Raw genomic sequence first — 17,175 nt, 5'->3', positions numbered from 1 at the left:
AAAAAATATATGTATGTAATAATGAGCGTCAAAGCTCTATACCAATTAGGCATTAAAATTTAGATTTTCAATTAGCAATGTTTTTCATGCAACAGCCTACGTAAATTCATCACTATCAGCTGAATATGAAGCACAAGTGCGGCAATAATTTCCTAATCATTTTAGAGTGTGGAGATAAGGCGAGTATCTCGCGGACTTATTATTTACTATAATAAGTCAAAAAGCGACTCGGCGGACAGTTGTGTTCTAAATTTTAAACCGCACAGAACGTGTTGTACTTGCGAACGCATTGCCGCTTACGTATGTACTGTGCGCCAAGCCTCTAACATAACTTACATACAAACATACGAGACTGTAGAATGGCACAGCAATTGTGGGGTGGACGTTTCGGTGATGCCGAGGGCAAGACGAGTGAGTGCCTGGCCAAATTGAATTGCAGTCTACCGCTGGATTCACGTTTCTATGCGGAGGATATCGATGGCAGCATTGCCTACGCCGAAGCCTTGGCACGTGCCGGTTTAATTACCGATAAAGAGGCTGCCGACATTGGCGCTGCGCTCGAAGTGGTGCGTCGCGAATGGAAGGACGGTAGCATTAAGTTTCTCAGCAGCGATGAGGACGTGCACACCGTGAATGAACGTCGTCTCACCGAACTGATTGGTGATGTCGGCAAGCGTTTACACACCGGTCGCAGTCGTAATGATCAAGTGATCACCGATATGAAATTGTGGTTGCGTCGTGGCATACGTGAGACCTTGGCCGGTTTGCGTGTTGTCATCGAGGCGGCCGTGGAGCAGGCGTCTCAGAATTTGGGCGCACTCATGCCGGGCTATACGCACTTGCAGCGTGCGCAGCCAGTACAATTCTCACATTGGATGCTGTCGCATGCGTTTGCGCTGCAAGCGGACTGTCAGCGTTTGTTGGAGTTGAAGGAGCGCGCCAATCTGCTGCCATTGGGTAGTGGCGCCTTGGCGGGCAATCCTTTGGGTGTGGATCGTGAGTGGCTGGCGAAGCGTTTGCAATTCGCCGGTGTCACGCCGAACAGCATGCATGCGGTGGGTGATCGTGATTTTGTGGGTAAGTGTGTGGCGCGTGTGAGGAGGTCAAATATTGGCTGTTAAATATTTATTTTTTATATTCAAAGTGTTATGTTTTTATGTTGTTTAACCCGGAAAAAAACGTTTCTTAATCTCTTAAGTGTGTGTGCTCATATGATTTGCCGGAGCGCAGTGGAGCTTCGTAAGCTCATTGCTTGATGTTCATATGTTTTCAATTGCGTCACACAGATGCTAAGGCTTATCTCGCGATAAGAATTTTAGATTTTGTACAATGTTTTGAATAAACATTTCTGAAAGTACATACAAGCAATACCATAACGGAAAACAAGGAGTAATCAAAATGTAGACGATTTTGAGTTTAAAAAATATGTCATCTCGTTGTCCAATCTATTTTCTGAAACTATGCGCCTGCTACGGTTTATAGGACTGCAGGATTGTCTGGCTCTTCTTCAACTAGTCTAAACAAAATCAAATTTTATAAATGCTTAACAATGGCGGTTATACTTCTCCGCCCAACGGCACAGTCTTCGCCTTCTTAGGGGCATTTTTGTCGGGAGAAGTACACTGTTTCGTCCTACATTAAACTCTGGTGTGTACCGCGACATCAAAGGACGCCGAAATGTTTCGGATTGCGCTTAAACAATGGAAACGAACCACCAAGCCATAGACAGTAACAGAAGCTCAAAAAAGTCGAAGTGATCCGATAAGTCTCGAAGGGGGCGAACTTAATTTAGGAATTTGATGAAATATTCCGAAGGTGTATCTTTAGAATGCGATCTCTTAAGTCCAGGAAAGAGGTTTATAAGATCATCTCATATGAATGTATAACTCGCTTTCTAGAGAGAATATCTTTTGTTAAAGCGGTATTTCTGAATTCCTCCAAAGCTTTTTCAAATCTTTTGAGTTAAAATCTGATTCAAAAGCTCTCTCGAAGTACAGATTATTCTTTGGGAAGGAGTCTTACGTTCATTAATTTTCCTGATGGTTTCACAGGTTTCGCAGTACTACCTGTCTTGGGAGTTTGTTCTTCTTTTCGACTGCTGGTTTGATCTGGGCCTAAGGGCCTTGAGAATTATCGATTGAAATGAATTTCTTTGACTTCATTCAAAAGCTTAATGCATGCGTAATATTTTAAGGACAAACTTCCAAACTTACATGAATCAAACAAGGGGTTCCACAGGGTGGTCCTCTACTATTTAACTTTTATATCTCGAAACTCCTTCAACGAAAGAGTACAGTATAAACCTGAACATTTCTGTCGGTGGCATCAAAATTCCGACTGTTAATAACCACAAAATTTTGGGTGTTTCACTGGATAGTCTCTACTCTTTCATTCTCCATACGACCGTGATTGTCATCAAGGTACAGAGCCGCAACAAAATCCTCAAGGGTAAAGACAAAGAAACGTTGTTGGCAACTTACTCGGCTATCGGCCGGCCGGTCATAAACTACGCAGCACCTATATGACCGCCTGGATGCAGTATGACGCAGCTGGAAAAGCTTCAGACTTGTCAGAATACCGCTCTCCGGACAGCCATAGGTTGCCTCTTGATGTTTCCGGTTGAGCATCTACACACTGCATCCACAGAGGAGCCATGAATACCAACATCGACCCCTAATCTGTGAATAGCGTATTTGGAGGTAAAAACACCACCCATCGAAGACACAGAGTTCGAGTTGACCAGCAAAACCAGACTTTTCACAACTTCGTTCTGGATACTGCAGCAGGTTAAACTCCTATCCCGACATACTCTATATATGTCCTGCATGCAAAGGGTCCCCGCATGACACTAACCACCTCTTTGCCCCTAAACCCCACTCATCAAACACCACTTTCTCTGTCGAATCACCTCGTTTCTTGGGCCTCTCTTTAGATAACTTCGATGACAATCAATTTAGGCTTGCCGCTTCAGGCAGGTTTGGGTAACCATTACAACAACAACAACTACTAAATAATTTTAATTTTTCGCCAACAGTTGATTTCATCTACTGCTGCTCACTGGCCAGCTTGCATCTCTCACGCCTGGCTGAAGATCTAATACTCTATGCGACAAAAGAATTCGATTTCATCAAAATCGCCGATGGTTTCTCCACTGGCAGCAGTTTGATGCCACAAAAGCGTAATCCCGACAGTTTGGAATTGGTGCGCGGTATATCCGGAAGCATTTGCTCTTCGCTGAGCGGTAAGTGGCGGTTAATATGAATGCAGAAGAACTATTTATACGCTAACTTTTCTTTGTAGGCATCATGATGACCATCAAGGGCACACCATCCACTTACAACAAAGATTTGCAGTTCGACAAACAATATGCCTTCGATGCTTTCGATCGCCTACAAGATGCGCTCACCGTTGTGGAGGGTGTCATCAAGACCATGCAATTGAATCGTGAGCGCATGGAATCAGCGCTGAGTCCAGATATGTTGGCCACCGATTGGGTGGGTTTTACACAGACATAAATTTATAAAATGGAATTAAATGCAATTTCTGCTCTTGTAATTGTAGGCTTACTATCTCGTGCGTAAGGGTGTGCCATTCCGACAAGCTCATCACTATATCGGCGAAGTGGTTGCTTATGCGGAAAAGCGTGGCTTGGAACTCACCGAAATACCATTGGGTGAATTACAGAAAATATGCAAAGAATTTAATACCGACATTGCGCATGTGTCCGATTATGCCAGCAATGTGGATAAATATGATTGCACCGGTGGCACTGCAAAAAAATCGGTGGAACAACAATTGAAGACACTGCAGAATTTCATAGTGGAACTCAAGAAATTGAAATGAATGTTTAAGACAAAAAAATATATAAAATATAAAATTTTTTAAATAAAAAAAAATTAAAAATAAAATTACGAAAAAAAAAACCCAAATACAAAAATTAATAATAATAAAAAGAAATAAATATTACGTTGTCAAATATCTCCCTTCCACTTTTTTGTCTTTTGAATTTCTTATAAAGCGCTACAGAGCTCGTATCTGCCAATACATCTTTAAAAGGTCTTGACATAACCTACAAAACGACGCTATGCATGATTAGTTTGGATATTGTGTTCAACAGTTATATACATGTAAACATGGAGTTGTACTCTATCACTTCGAACTGCGAAGGAATGGTTTCGCGATTCAGAGCGGGTGAAAACGACACAATTGGATAATCCAGCCGGCGGAAGGCCTGTGACGACGAATATCGATCAAATCATGGAAAACATCGAGTTAGACCGGCTTGTGGCATCTCGTGACATCGCCCAGGCAATGGAGGTTAGTCACCAAACCATTTTAAACCATCTGCAGAAGGCTGGATACACAAAAAAGTTTGATGTTTGGATTCCGCTTGACTTGACGTAAAAAAAACCCTTCGGGACCGAATCAACGCTTGCGATATGCTGTTGAAACAGAACGAACTCGACCCACATGAGACAATATCAAGCGAAAACGGTCGTGGTCGAAGGCCAGCGTATCGTCCCAAACATTGGCCAAGTCCGGATTGGCGGCCAGGAAGGTTTTGCTGTGTGTTTGGTGGGATTGGAAGGGAATCATCCACTATGAGCTGCTCCCATATGGTCAGACGCTACCATCTACCATCTACTGGGAACAACTGGACCGCTTGAAGCAGACGATCGACCTGAAGCGTCCAGAATTGACCAACAGGAAGGGTGTAAAGAAAGACCACATACTTCGTTGATGCTACGGGAGCTCGGATGGGAGCTTTTATCGCATCCACCATATAGCCCGGACATAGCGCCAAGTGATTACCACCTGTTTCTGTCCATGGCGAACGCCCTTGGTGGTGTAAAGTTGAACTCAAAAGAGGCTTGTGAAAAGTGGCTGTCCGAGTTCTTCGCAAATAAGGATGGGAGCTTCAACCCGGGGGGAGGTGGGTGGTTTTGGTGAGTTGTCGTATAGATGGAAACATATTATCGAACGAAATAGCGCATATTTGAATGGAAGGGAGATATTTGCCAACCACAATAATAAAAAAACTTCACTTCACTTGAATAAAACTTTTATTTTTGTTTTTTAATTTGACACAATATACTTGCTAATACAGTTAGTTAAAATTGCACGCTATAAATATATACGCTTTACAGTTATACATATATGTAGATTTATGCAGAAAGTAGGATTCTTTAAGCACAAATCCTCACGTTTGTTAAGTACTACAATTTTATTGTTGTTGTATTTAAAATTAACTGCTATTAATACAATAAACAATGAGAGAAAAAAATTATTTTCGTTTAGGCACTTTACTGTTACAATCATATTTGCTGGCCACTTGCGCACTCCCTCTCCTCTCTCTCTCTCTCCCACGCATTTTTAATTAACGCTGGGACTGCTGGGCGTATACGTAACAGGATCATGTTCCATATAACGTTCAGCCCGTTCCAATTGTGTATAGCCGTTCAATGGTGAATTGGTTGGTGGTGTTACCTTTCCACCTGAAATGAGTACGCCCAAACTTTGTTGTAGCTGCCAGCGACGTGCTGCGCGTATCGACTTGTTGCGGCGTAGCGTTTTGGCCAACATGAAGGCGCAGAGTACGCCGAGTAACTGTGAAGGTAGAGAGAAATTTGTGTAGAAATTATTTTGTTATAGAATTTAATAATGGAATTGTATTAAATTTTTAATAATAAAAATTAATCGCTCGGCATTGGAAGCTCAGACGATTAATCGAGAACCAAATTTGAGTGATTGCTGTGAGTTTGCGAGGCTGTAACAAAATGTAATAAGAATATATAGTATGTATTTAAACAGTAAAAATACTATACTTCCACGAATAAAAAAAGTAATTAGCGAAATATTCAACATAGCGGAAACTTGGGTAAAGTTAAACCTCAAATAATAATGCTTTAAATCCCAACAGTTGTGATATGACAAAACTTTACAGAGTATTTCCTAATTTAATCGTATTTGAATCTAATATCACCAACATTAAAAGCACTTTAAGAGTTCTTCTAAACAAAAAATGATTTGAAATAATTTTGTTATGGGTAGTAGATATGCTTCTTTTGTCGGAAGTTTTCATCAACTCCAGCTTTTGGTTGCCAGACCAAGGTTTTTCTGGCAGAGGTGGCTGCCATTAAGGTAGCAGTAGACATACTGCTCCAAAGTGCGACCTCCTTCAGAGAGGTTTATATTCATTCTGACGGCAGAGCGGCAATACTGACCTTGAACGCTCTAAATCGACTTTGCTAACCCTCTTGTGTGGATACCCGGTCACAGCGGAATCGCTGGAAACTGTGAACTACCTTGCAAGAGAGGGCACCCTAGCAACATTGACATCGTAGTGAAAGCGGGTGGGTAGTCTGTGATTCGGTTTGAGTTAGAGATTCGCTGGACACACTGACTTCGCGTGAGCTCGCCAAACATTGGACAACAACCAGCACCTTTGCAGTTGTGAGGTTCTTTTGGCCCGAGGTGGATCGAAAACGGTCCTTCCAGCTGATGTCACTTAGGAAGACTGATCTGACTGCAATCATTGCTGTGCTTGGTGGTCATTGTCCAATAGGTACATATGCGGTCAGATTAGGGATCAAGTCAGATGCTAGTTGTCAAAGCTGCTTGGAAGAAGGCGAACAGGAATCATCCAAATACTTCCTTTTTGAAGCGCCAACATCCGCCAGACTAAGGTGACCTAGCCGACCTAAGAACTCTATTATTGAGTCCAAGCGCGTTGTCGACAAATGAGTGTCTTGGCGATCCATTAGTGGTATTTGCCACAACGAAAGAGTCTGTGCAGTTGTGGAGATCATCCTTTGACCTAACCTAACGTAACCTAGTATATATGCATCACAGTAGTAGTAGAACTTCTGTATTAGTTCAATTTAGGAGTTAATATTTTTCATTCTTGTAACATTCTCGTATTTTGTAAATATTAATCTAAGTTTCGATCTGCTATGATATCGTGACCAATACACAGTACTATTATAGTGACTAAGTGGGATTATTAAACTCGTGATCATAAACTCTTTTTTCGGCTTATTCTATATATACACGTCCATTAGTACCGTCAAGACTCAACGGGTGAGACCTATACATGTATAATTACTTTATTCTTCTTGCTCGGTGGTTGACAGAAATATCTGAATTACTGCGCGGAAAATTAAAAATATGGTATGGCTAAAGTAGAAAGCGATTTAAATTGATGCAATTTTCTGCTAAATAAAATCTGTGCAACAATTTCAGGGCCTTTATTAGTTTGATCTTAGCTCCTTACCTGCACAAAGGCCACTGTGGTGGCGCCGGTAGCAATCAACATTGTGCTCTGCGAGATAATAAAGTCCATACGTGGCAAGCAACCGCTGTCGTAAGGTCTCAAGCAAGTATTGATATCCTCGAGAGAGAATTCTTCACAGCATGATGATGGCACCTCAATCTTTTCGATATCCGTGCTATTTAGAGGCTTCCAGTCCATAGGGCTGTTCACGCCGCAACAGCCGAGCTAAGAGTGTAATAAAAATAAAGTAATGTTTACAAAATAGAATTCTTAAAAACTTTCCGAAAAATAATTACTTACAGTAGCTTGCATGAAATCCACACCGACTTGCAGATACTCATTGTCATTATATTGCATTAGGGAATCGTTCATGGTGCGCATCAACATGCCACGTACTTGGGTTTGCATAACGAAGGCGGCAATGGCGGCAGCCACTTCTAGGATGAATACCAAGAACAAGCTTACGCCGTACTAGCGTAAGAATGGAATAATTATAGTGAAATATATGGGTATATAGTACAACCAACTTACCAAATTGATTAGCATAACACTCTCTTTGACCGCACCATAAGCGCCCAATGTTGCGACGAACAACAAAATGAAACCGATGGCAATTAGCAATGCTGGTGGTGAGGAGAAGTGACCGTCAATGAACTGACTGAAGTCGCCGAATATCGCCTGAATTGTTGAGCCGACCATAATGAGCAATACTGCGGTGAGCTACGGAGGTGAGAAATGAAAAAAGAATACAAATTAATTTAAGGCAATGATAAATAATTTATTATAGCATTAGTACAGAGCTTTTACTTGAGAAATAGGATTATATTTTGAGTTATTGTGAATATTAATATGGGTTAAAGTTTAAATGAATGATAAACCGAAGTGTATTGGAAATGAAAATGAAAGATGGAAATAAAAAAATTAAACACGGAAATATAAATGTAGCCTAAGAAGCTTTCAGAGCTTTTCTGGGTTTGGTACCAGAAGAGATAGATGAGATCATTTTGGAAATATATATGAGATGTTTGAAATAACTTGACGAAAAACCCCAAAAAGATATGATAATCCCCGTGTCGAGTCGATTATGATTTGAAGATCCCAAAAATTTGTAATTTACATATTATTCAATATTGTAAAGCTGCTGAGAATTGAGAATGTAGAGCTGTCGAATGAAAATCACATATACCAAATCTCAAAATAAAAAAAGAAAAGTAATTTTAAAATTCTACAATAACGCCTTAGAGGGAGTTTCTCTAAAAATGCTCTAAATAACATTTAAGGGTGTTAGAAATGTGGACACGGTTATAAGGGACACATCTTAGAATTTCTTTTGTATTTCTGACAGATTTACCTATATTTTTGGTAAAAAAAATTGAATTGTTCAGAAGCACTGCTGTCATTTTGTTCGATATCTGGGGCCTTGAAAGCTTATAGTCCGATTTCCATTTTTTCCTTTCCTACATAAAAAAGTTGGAGGCGGGCGTGGTTTTAATCAGATTTTATGCATTATTTGTCTAAAAGAATTAATTCCAGCAAGTTGCTTTAGTAGTTTAGGAGATCTATTCAAAAAGCTTAATAGAGGGCGGGGCCATGCCTACTTTTCTTAAAAATGCATTCAAATATAGCCTTTCAAATGTGATACTCTGTACCAAATTTGGTTTAATACTTTATTTTCGATTATCGCCATTTTGTGGGCGTGGCAGTGATTCGATTTTTAAATGGCCAACATGCTTATGTTGCTAAGGAAGGCGTGTACCATATATCCCTCAGATATCTTATTTTTTCGACTTAACGGTTGTATGGTCGGACAGACAGACAACCGAATTTCAAAGCGTTTCGCCACACTGAACACTTTGTTATATATAACTCTATATCAGACTAGATTAGTCGATTTCTGCAAAATGAATTTCGAAATTCATTCTGTGTAGTAGTAGAGTCTGAGGTAAGTATATTTAAACTAGTATTAATTCACCAATAAATTATCAAATTACTTTCATATGGTTCAATATAGGCTTTAATATAATTTGGGAAAATACCTATTATTCATCAAGTATTATTTTTTACCCATATATCTGTCTCTATATATGTATGTATATATGTATATCTTATATAAAAGCCTCTACGTATTTAATGAGTAAGAATATTTCTGAGCAACCATATGCATGTGTTCATACTACATATTTACGTCAATTACATAGTATTTGCTAATCAAATAACGACACCTTGCTGATAATATCGTCTGATACCGAGTGTTTACTCATTCATTCGCCAATGTGCAAGTATGAGTGGGCTAAATATTTTTGTTGATAAGAAAGAGAAGTTGAAGTTTGCTATTTCGCGAGAGAGCAGTTTTATGTGAGTTATTTTTCGTTTAGTTGCAGTAAATGATTAGATATAATTTGTGAGAGTATATAATATAATCGTTATGAAATGTATTGTTGTTTGTACTTAAGATTGTTTAACATGAAAATATTATATTATTATATAAATTAAATATAGATTAATTATATTTGTATCATATAATTATAAAATATTATAAAAATTTTCCATAACTATATATCAAAAACGGTAAGCTTTCCATATACCAAACAAATATTTCTTATAAATAAATATGTATAAAAAAATATATAATAAATAAGTAGGCTGGATAACATCGATTTTAGAGTGGTTTCCACTTATATGACATACGAAAGAACTGTTAAGGTCATATTATATTCAAAAAATAATATTTCTTTCTATTATCATTTGAAAATTTTGTGAACATATTTCGCAGCCAACTTCGTTTGAAATACCTTGTATGAGTTGGAAATTGTAAATGTAAGTTTCAAGAATGTCCTCACTTTCCTAACGAGACACAAAACATGTGCCTAATGTTAATTTAAAACAATAAGGAAAGGCTAAGTTCACACAATTTGACCCATTTATTGGGCATAAAGTCCAAAACCGTAAATCATCATATGAGGGCTGATGTAATTCCTAAAGCTCATTTCATTTCACTCATTTTCCCTACCAAGGTAATCTATATCCAAGACTATATGCTCACTTAATTTTGCTAAGATATCTCACATATTCACCGATATACATATGCGGAATAAAGCCCGCACATAATTAGGTATATGGGAGCTAGGGCATGTTCTGATCCGATTTTAATAATTTTTGGAACAGAGGCGCACAATTAGGAGAAAAAATTTCCTCTGAATTAAATTAAAATATCTGAAAGATTTGCCGATATTTTCGGTTAAAAAATTTCACTTAGGTAGTGAGTTCTTCATGTAGATATCCGGGGCATTGAAAAGTTATAGTCTGATTTCGAAAATTTTTCCATAAGTGATGCCACAGACCCTATACAGCATTTGTGTAAAGTTTTATTCCGCTATATTCATCGGTGCCTTATGTGTATATCATAAAGTGAACGAATCAGATGGAATTCAAAATTGAGCTATATGGGAAGTAGTCGTAGATGTGTGCCGATTATGCCCATTTTTGATATATGTCAGGGTGTCAAGAAAATATCATGTACCGAATTTAATTGGAATCGGTCGAGTAGTTCCTGAGATATAGTTTTTGACCCATAAGTAGCCGACGCCACGCCCATTTTCCATTTTGTAAAAAAATCTGAGTGCAGCTTCCATCTGCCATTTCTTATGTAAAACTCGGTGTTTCTGACGGGTAGTGAGTTAGCTCACTTTTAGTAATTTTCAACATAACCTTTGTATGGGAGGTGGGCGTGGTTATTCATTTTTGGGCTGTATAAGGAAATGGCTGAAAGAAACGACTGCAGAAAGTTTGGTTTATAAAGCTTTATTGGTTTGCAAGATATATATACAAAAAACCTATTTGGGGGCAGGGCCAAAACTATAATACTCTCTTAGCAACTTTGTTGCGAGAGTAAAAAAAAGGATTTTGGAATAGCATTGAGAACTCAAATTTTCTTAAAGAAAACAGATCTATCGAGCCTGATTGTTTATGATTTTTAATTTTAAATTATTTATGTTTTGTCTAGCAGAAATTGTTTTAGTCATTGCATTCAAATTTCTTTCCAGTAAAACTTTAAATATAGCCTCTAGACCTATACCTAACCTCCAAACGTATTATGACATGACATTTGTATTGAAAAGAATATTATGTTAAATCCGAGAAAAGAAAAAAATTATAAAGATGTAATAAATAATTAAAAAACTTTCTCATAGAAATGAATGATTGTGGAATTTTAGGATTCTTGGATGGAAAGTCGTAAATGTCATGGCTGGTAAAACAACATCAAATCCGGAACAGGTATAAGGTGTTCAACATAAAACAGAATCGATAGTCCGAATGAGATTACAAAACCTTCGGTTCGATTCGATTTAATAATGGTAGACATTTATTTTAGTCATTCACTACATCTTCAAGAAGAACTGAAATGGTTCGTAGATTCTTCACCTTGGCTTGTGGTTAATGGTGTTATAGTTCCTTCAAAAAATTAACAGTGGTTTGTCATTGGCTATCGCTTAGGGACTTACAGAAAATCTACGACGGGTTTATTTATTTGAAAGAGCTTTTCATAAAATCCATTACGGAGACAGCCGACATAAAACTTGTACGAACTGTGCGGTCAAAGTTCTAGTTGAGATCGGTGTGAGCGACATAAAACTTGCAATAAATATAAACAAGAACCAATAACAACTCAAATGAGCGCACAGGCTCTCGATTAAGCAGAGCATATAAGTGTCAATTGCATACAAAAAGCTCGGTTTAAGAGAATTTATTGATACATTGAGGTAGACTCTAGATATATGTAGGTAGTATATAAGATACGTTAGAGCAACTATTTCCCATATAGGAATTTGTGAAAATGTTTGGTGAATAGTTATTGCCTTATCAAAACAAAAAAATCATATTACAGCATTAATTATCATCATTAATTATTATCATTAATTTTTTTGAATCAAAGAGTTAATTTCGTAAATAAATAATAGTAACCATTATTTTATTTTTCATTAATAAAAAAAATACAAATTTATTTTTACAAAATATTGCGCTGATCAAAAAAATATTTAGAGATTTCATTCTCTCATTGAACACTTATCGCACAGTTTTTGTTTTAAATGGCAATAAATTAAGTATTTGTAATCATTACTTTTACTGTATACTAAATCAATTACGCTGTTGCTATACAATAGGCAACGACTGTAATATACATACAAAATACCAAAGTCAGTCAGTCAATATAATATGCGCCTAGGTGAGTGAGTTCCGAGGTGTGTGCTATCAGCAAGCCAACAAATCTGTGCGTAAGTATGTGTTTATCTGTGTTTACTTTGCTTTAACTATGTTAGTAGAGTGTGTGTGTGTGAGTGAATTTTTTATGACAAATTATTTAGAGCCGATAAAATTGCGCTATAAAAAATCAATAATTTCACAAAGTTTGGAAAATGAGTTAATGTAACATATGAAACGAGTGTCGTTTTTGAGGTTATAATTTATTTACTTATTAATTGTTAAATATATTAAATTTATATGCACTTACCGCAAACATAAAGCTAACAATAACTAGCATAAATTTGGCACAACGCATGCCGGAATTTAATTGATCGTGCGCCATTTTGTTTTTTTTCGTGATTTTTTAACTCGTCGATCAGAGAGCTTGTTTTTATCACTTTGTGAATGAGGACCGTACAACTAGTACGCAAATTTTTTTCGCTGCAAAAAAATTAAAAAATATATATATTTATTTGGTTATACTTCTTTTAAGTACTCTCTAAGTTCTCTTGTATTTATTTGTATATATATATGTATTTTTTTTTTCGTTCTTTGTTGTTCAAATTTCACTTTTTCTTATGCGTTTTTGTTGTGTGCGTTGTCAATGTAATATTTGTTTTGTTGTGGTCATTACCGTTTCGCAGTGACAATCGATAAAGTTATATATGTTATTTTTACTTGTCCACACCGTTTCAAAGTCGCTTCAATACTGAATAGAAGAAAACGCTCGTTAAGTAGTGCAAGCAGTGGCGGCACATCTACGCCTGCTAATGTATGTAGTATAAGGGCATTCATGATAAACGGGTGGCACGAAAACTTATTTCATTTTATATTCAAAAGTATTACGGTATTTGTATACTCTCGCAAGAAATGTTGCTAAGAGAGTATTTTAGTTTTGTTCACATAACGGTTGTTTGTAAGTCATAAAAAAAAGTCACCATAAGAAGGTTAAGTTCGAAGATGGGCGTAATCGGACCACTGTCACGCCCACAAAATGACAATATCCGAAAGCAAATAAAGAGCTATAACTAAGCCATAAATTAAGCTATTTAGTATGAAGAATCGCACTATGAAGGGGCATATGTGGGTGTAATTTTTTTGGGGAAGTGGGCGTGGCTCCGCCCCCTACTAAGTTTTTTGTACATATCTCGCATACTACTAAAGCTATATCATGAAAACTTTCTAGAGTCGTTTCTTTTAGGTACTATCTTATACAGTCCAAAAATGGAGGAAATCGGATTATAACCACGCCCAACTCCCATACAAAGGTTATGTTGATAACTCTTGAAAAGCTTTAATTCAGTAAGGAAAACCAGCAGAAGCCTTAAATCGCATTATAAAGATGGTACAGAAGTGCTTCACTCAAAATGGTATGCAAAATTTTAAATGGGCGTGGTTCCGCCCACTTATGGGTCAAAAACCATATCTCCGACCACTTTCAATTCAGTTTGTAATATTTTCCTTGCATCCCAATGATATGTTGTGAAAAAGGCCAAATCGTTATACAACCACGCCTACTTCCTATATACCAACATTTATAGTGTGGCATCGCCCTTCTAAAAATCGTCGAAATCGGACCATAAATTTTCAAGTCCCAACATATCGACCACAAGACCTCAGTGCTTCTAATTTTTTTTTTTTACCGAAAATATAGGTAAGTCTCTCAGATATTTTAAAGAAAGCAGGGAATATCTTTCTTTCAATAATATGTCTCCGTGCCTAAAATACGTGAAATCGGGGCATAACTTCACCTAACTCCTATATAACCTTCAATGGACTTTCTACCATATATATGACGAATATTTGGGTCAAATTGTGCGTTATATTAATGAAATTAAATAAATAAGTTGCGAGAGTATAAAATGTTCGGTTAAACCCGACTTAGCCATTCCTTACTTGTTTCTTATGCCGCTGAATGTTTGAAATAATGAAATAAAATTGGAGTTCTTCAGGCGGGTGATTGCTATTCGGACTTCTTCATAGTTTGGCAGTGGAAAATTTGTTCCATCGTCGTTTGTGGTGTCCAGTCACAATATATTCATTGTTGCATACTCTTTCAATTCTACTAGCGAGGACTGCAAAGGTTGTTGTTGTTGTGTTACCGAGAGAAAAACAGTATCCAAATAATTTTGACGAATGTAGCCGAGGTGACAGTGTGTTTTTGGCAGGTTATAAAACTGTAACCGCTTATGCTCCATTGATCTAAATGGTATGAGACATGGACTTACTTTATGATATATAAATGCTGATATATGCTGACGGAAAGGAGTAAATGGACTTGATAGCGATCAAAAAGATTAGGTAAAGTTCTTTCTTAAGGATATAGTTATAATAGTTTCGGAGATACAGCCTTTGGAAGGTGTGCGCTCCAAGTCAGGCATTATTGTTACTCAAAACTTTAAACGCGTTTTTCTCGGAACCGTGTTTTCAAAGTCGGTTGTCAAATTTTCTCGAAAACTACTCAACCGATCTTGATGAAATTTTGAACATGTCTTCATACAATTTACTCGTGCATTAACGAAGGATTTTTTTCAATTGCGACTATTTAAAAAAAAAAACAAAATGTCGAGCAAATTTGACCGAAATTTTTATTTTTTTGGTAAAATGTCTGCCAAAATTTCAATTTGACTTTTTTTTCTTTCCTTCGTTCAAGCACGAGATTATGGTCTTACCTAAAACACTTATTTTTGTTTTTTCATTTTGGATGATCCTGTCAGGAGTTATGCTGACAATGCAGACGCACTTTTTTCCGAGGGATCACCGGAAATGACGTCGCAATGGAGGAGTTTTACTTTTTTTTGAAAATTTCAGAAATTATTCTTTAAATATGTATCTATAAGACAGAAAAAAAGTTTTAATTAAATAAATAATTTTTTACATGAAAAAAATATTTTTAAGCGACAAAACCCTTAATTAACATAAGAAAATTTCTTTTACTTGAAACTCAATATGCCCGTACTTTTTTCTTTTTTTGAATGTTTGAAATATAATCTAAATACTATATATAGGAACTTAAATAAGAAAACTAAACTTACTCCCAAGTACGCGAGGCATACACAATTGAAGAGCTCTAAGAAAAACTATCTAAAAGTAGACTCAAGTGTATTCATAGTATTACTGACTTTAAGAAAATACTAGGTTTAATGAGAAGTCTTCTTAAAAATTAATGGAGTTGGGCTGCAAAAAAATATTAGTCTTAGTTCTTGCGGGTTTTAATGGTTTCATTAAAAATTATTTAAGAAAACAGTTTTTGATCGAATATGTATATAAAATAAAAATAAAAATATGTATTTTTTTCTTATTAAATGCACCTTGATTTTGAACCACCCTTTATATATCAAGTACGCACTTACACTCAAAGCACAGCACTTTCCTCACACGCTGTCCTGCCTGCGCTCCGTTCAATGGATGAACACCTTCGATTTCGTTTTTACACTAATTTAGCACACATGCTTCAATATACATATCCATGTATATGTATTTGTATATATGTATATGAAAATATTAATATGTATATAATAATATAACACATTTTGTTGTTGCTGTTGTTGTGTATTTATATTTGCTTTATGGCGCAATATGTTTGCTTTTATTGTAGTTGCACACAAACCGTTGTTATAACGTTTTGTTGCGGTTCTTGTCATTTAGCGCCTTATCAGTTTCCGTTATTTACTTAGTTGATAAGCATTTTTTCACCTAACAATTTGCTTGCAAAAGTTACAGAATAACGGCTAAAGAGAGCGCATGAAAGTGTAGGACCGGATATGAAGACGAGTGGAAGTTTATTTTGTTATCGTGATAAGCTTTTGCAATACATGTTTTATAAAATACTTGCTGAGAATTCTACTTCGTTAGTGGTTCAGAGGTGTGTTTTTTACAATATTGAGTCCCTTAAAATAGTCGCCATTCAATGGAATGCCAGCGTTTCTTCTAATTGTTGAAACACTTCTCAAATTTTTATGTTGGGATAGACCTTGGCTCTTGAAGCGATTTCTCGTATGGTTGGAAAGGGGAGAAGCCATATTATTCCCGCTCTTTTGTCATTTTTTTTCATCATGGAAAGATATACGATTCAACAATGAGTCGAAATTATTAAAATTTACAACCGAAATTCGGAGTCAGCGGCCTCAACTTTAAGTGCGCTACGTCCATGATGAGGCTCATTTCTGAGGCAGCAATCCACACGTATCTCGAGAATATTACGGTTTGGTACTGTTTATGGGCCGATGGCGTCATTGGACCGTACTTCTTTCGTGATAATCAAGACCGTCACGTTACTGTGAGTGAGAATCGCTACCTCTCAATGATAACCGAATATTTTTGGTCCGAATTGGATGGATGATATGGACTTGGACAATATGGACTTGGTTCCAATAGGATCACAATCGATTTATTGAAAGTCAAGTTTCTTAAGAAATGGCCCAGTCAATTGGCCACTCGGTCGTGCGATTTGATGTCGTTAGACTATTTTCTGTGGTGCTATGTCAAGTCTACGGTCCATGCCCAGCGACGATTGATGAACTTCGTAAGAATATCGAACGTGAAATTGCAGCTTTTATAGCGCTCTTATTATAAAATTCATTATATAGTACTTCAGAAGAATAGACATAATAAAAAACAAGTAAGGAATGGCTAAGTTCGGGTGTAACCGAACATTTTAT

The 17,175-nt window shown here is 36.9% G+C and overlaps 2 protein-coding genes across 2 annotated transcripts; one reads left to right on the top strand and one right to left on the bottom strand.

Annotated features, from left to right (window-relative positions):
• Positions 1 to 216: 216 nt before the first annotated feature.
• Asl_0 (argininosuccinate lyase) lies at positions 217 to 3,978 on the top strand. Its single transcript, XM_011178373.3, has 4 exons — positions 217 to 1,077; positions 3,035 to 3,241; positions 3,301 to 3,494; positions 3,562 to 3,978. Exons 1-4 carry the CDS (start codon positions 360 to 362, stop codon positions 3,841 to 3,843), a joined length of 1,401 nt encoding a protein of 466 aa, XP_011176675.2. The 5' UTR covers positions 217 to 359; the 3' UTR covers positions 3,844 to 3,978.
• Positions 3,979 to 5,045: 1,067 nt separating this feature from the next.
• Positions 5,046 to 13,270, bottom strand: LOC105208493 (23 kDa integral membrane protein). Its single transcript, XM_011178372.3, has 6 exons — positions 13,149 to 13,270; positions 12,783 to 12,955; positions 7,805 to 7,993; positions 7,574 to 7,744; positions 7,274 to 7,498; positions 5,046 to 5,607 (listed from the first exon to the last, which is right to left on the bottom strand). Exons 2-6 carry the CDS (start codon positions 12,855 to 12,857, stop codon positions 5,374 to 5,376), a joined length of 894 nt encoding a protein of 297 aa, XP_011176674.1. The 5' UTR covers positions 12,858 to 12,955; positions 13,149 to 13,270; the 3' UTR covers positions 5,046 to 5,373.
• Between the last annotated feature and the right edge of the window lie 3,905 nt (positions 13,271 to 17,175).

Source organism: Zeugodacus cucurbitae, chromosome 3, assembly GCF_028554725.1.
Source record: "Zeugodacus cucurbitae isolate PBARC_wt_2022May chromosome 3, idZeuCucr1.2, whole genome shotgun sequence".
Taxonomy (NCBI): Eukaryota; Metazoa; Arthropoda; class Insecta; order Diptera; family Tephritidae; genus Zeugodacus; species Zeugodacus cucurbitae.
This window is presented reverse-complemented; position numbering and strand designations above follow the sequence as displayed.